Genomic DNA, 1,077 nt, shown 5'->3' on the forward strand with positions numbered 1-1,077 from the left:
TATATATATATATATACCCTGTATCACACTTCCCACAACAGTACAAATTTTAGTTAGATGTATTTATTGTACATGTCCTGTCTCACATTATAAATTATTTACGTAAATATTATGTGCAATGTAAATTAAAGAATTTTAATCCATACCAAAATAATGTTACAGTAATTAAGATTCCCACTTTTGTAACATTTTGCCCAACAAATATAGCAATTTCAATTTGATTGTGGTGTTTGTTCATTGTATACTTTTTATAATAACTTCTTTCATAGGAACAACAAATATTAGTTTGCAGTATATCCTGTATTGATTTATTATTATTTATTGACGTTTTTACGATTTCTCATTTCTAAGTTTTGCTAATTAAGCAGTAAATTAAATAGGACTTCTTCTTTTATCATATATTTAGCATAGTTAAATATAAACAATTAGGTAACAGTAGAGAAGTCTTTTACATTTTTACAGTTATTAATATTTTGGGCACTAGTTATTTATATTGCTAGTAACTTAATGGAAAAGTTGTCTATTTCCTTATAAAACGAATGAAATGAAAATTACACATTTAGCATAATAAGTTTTGAATGCAGCAATAAATAGTCGAAGAAAAGCTTGTAATAAATTGTCTGTAGGCAATAAAAATATACACTATTGTAGGAGCGTCTTATTATAGGATACTTAATATTGAATTCCTTCTTTGGTAGCAAACTAACAAATTTCATTTTAAAGGATCACAGATAAGACATAGCCGTTTTCAGTTCTAGTATTGTAAATAATTATATTTAATTTTTTTAACTTATTAATAAGCACATTTTAATATAATGTTTAATAAATACGGTACTACGTTCGTTGTTTTCTCGTAATTTCGAATGTTTTTGAATAAAAGTAAAATGAATACTTTATTTTCTGAATAAAAGATTATGACGATTAAAAATATTCTTCCTGCTACAAACATGTATTTATGCATTTTCTCATCTGTACGTCTTAACCCTTAAAATGTTTACAATTCTTTGTGGCAAAGGGAAGGATATTTTATACCAACATTTTAAAATATTTCCATTAAACTTTGCCACGATCCTGATA

The 1,077-nt window shown here is 25.3% G+C and overlaps 2 protein-coding genes across 2 annotated transcripts in view; both read left to right on the top strand.

Annotated features, from left to right (window-relative positions):
- Positions 1-285, top strand: part of LOC108733303 (ATP-binding cassette sub-family B member 10, mitochondrial-like) — a 3,299-nt gene extending 3,014 nt beyond the window's left edge. Inside the window, exon 9 of the mRNA XM_025976002.1 lies at positions 270-285. Within this exon, the coding sequence (XP_025831787.1) occupies positions 270-285 (16 nt within the window). The remainder of the gene's footprint in view (positions 1-269) is intronic.
- Positions 1-1,077, top strand: part of LOC108733301 (pinopsin) — a 96,151-nt gene that overhangs the window by 46,887 nt on the left and 48,187 nt on the right. The gene's annotated exons all lie outside the window — the stretch shown is intronic.

This window comes from Agrilus planipennis, unplaced genomic scaffold, assembly GCF_000699045.2.
Source record: "Agrilus planipennis isolate EAB-ADULT unplaced genomic scaffold, Apla_2.0 scaffold12, whole genome shotgun sequence".
Classification (NCBI taxonomy): domain Eukaryota; kingdom Metazoa; phylum Arthropoda; class Insecta; order Coleoptera; family Buprestidae; genus Agrilus; species Agrilus planipennis.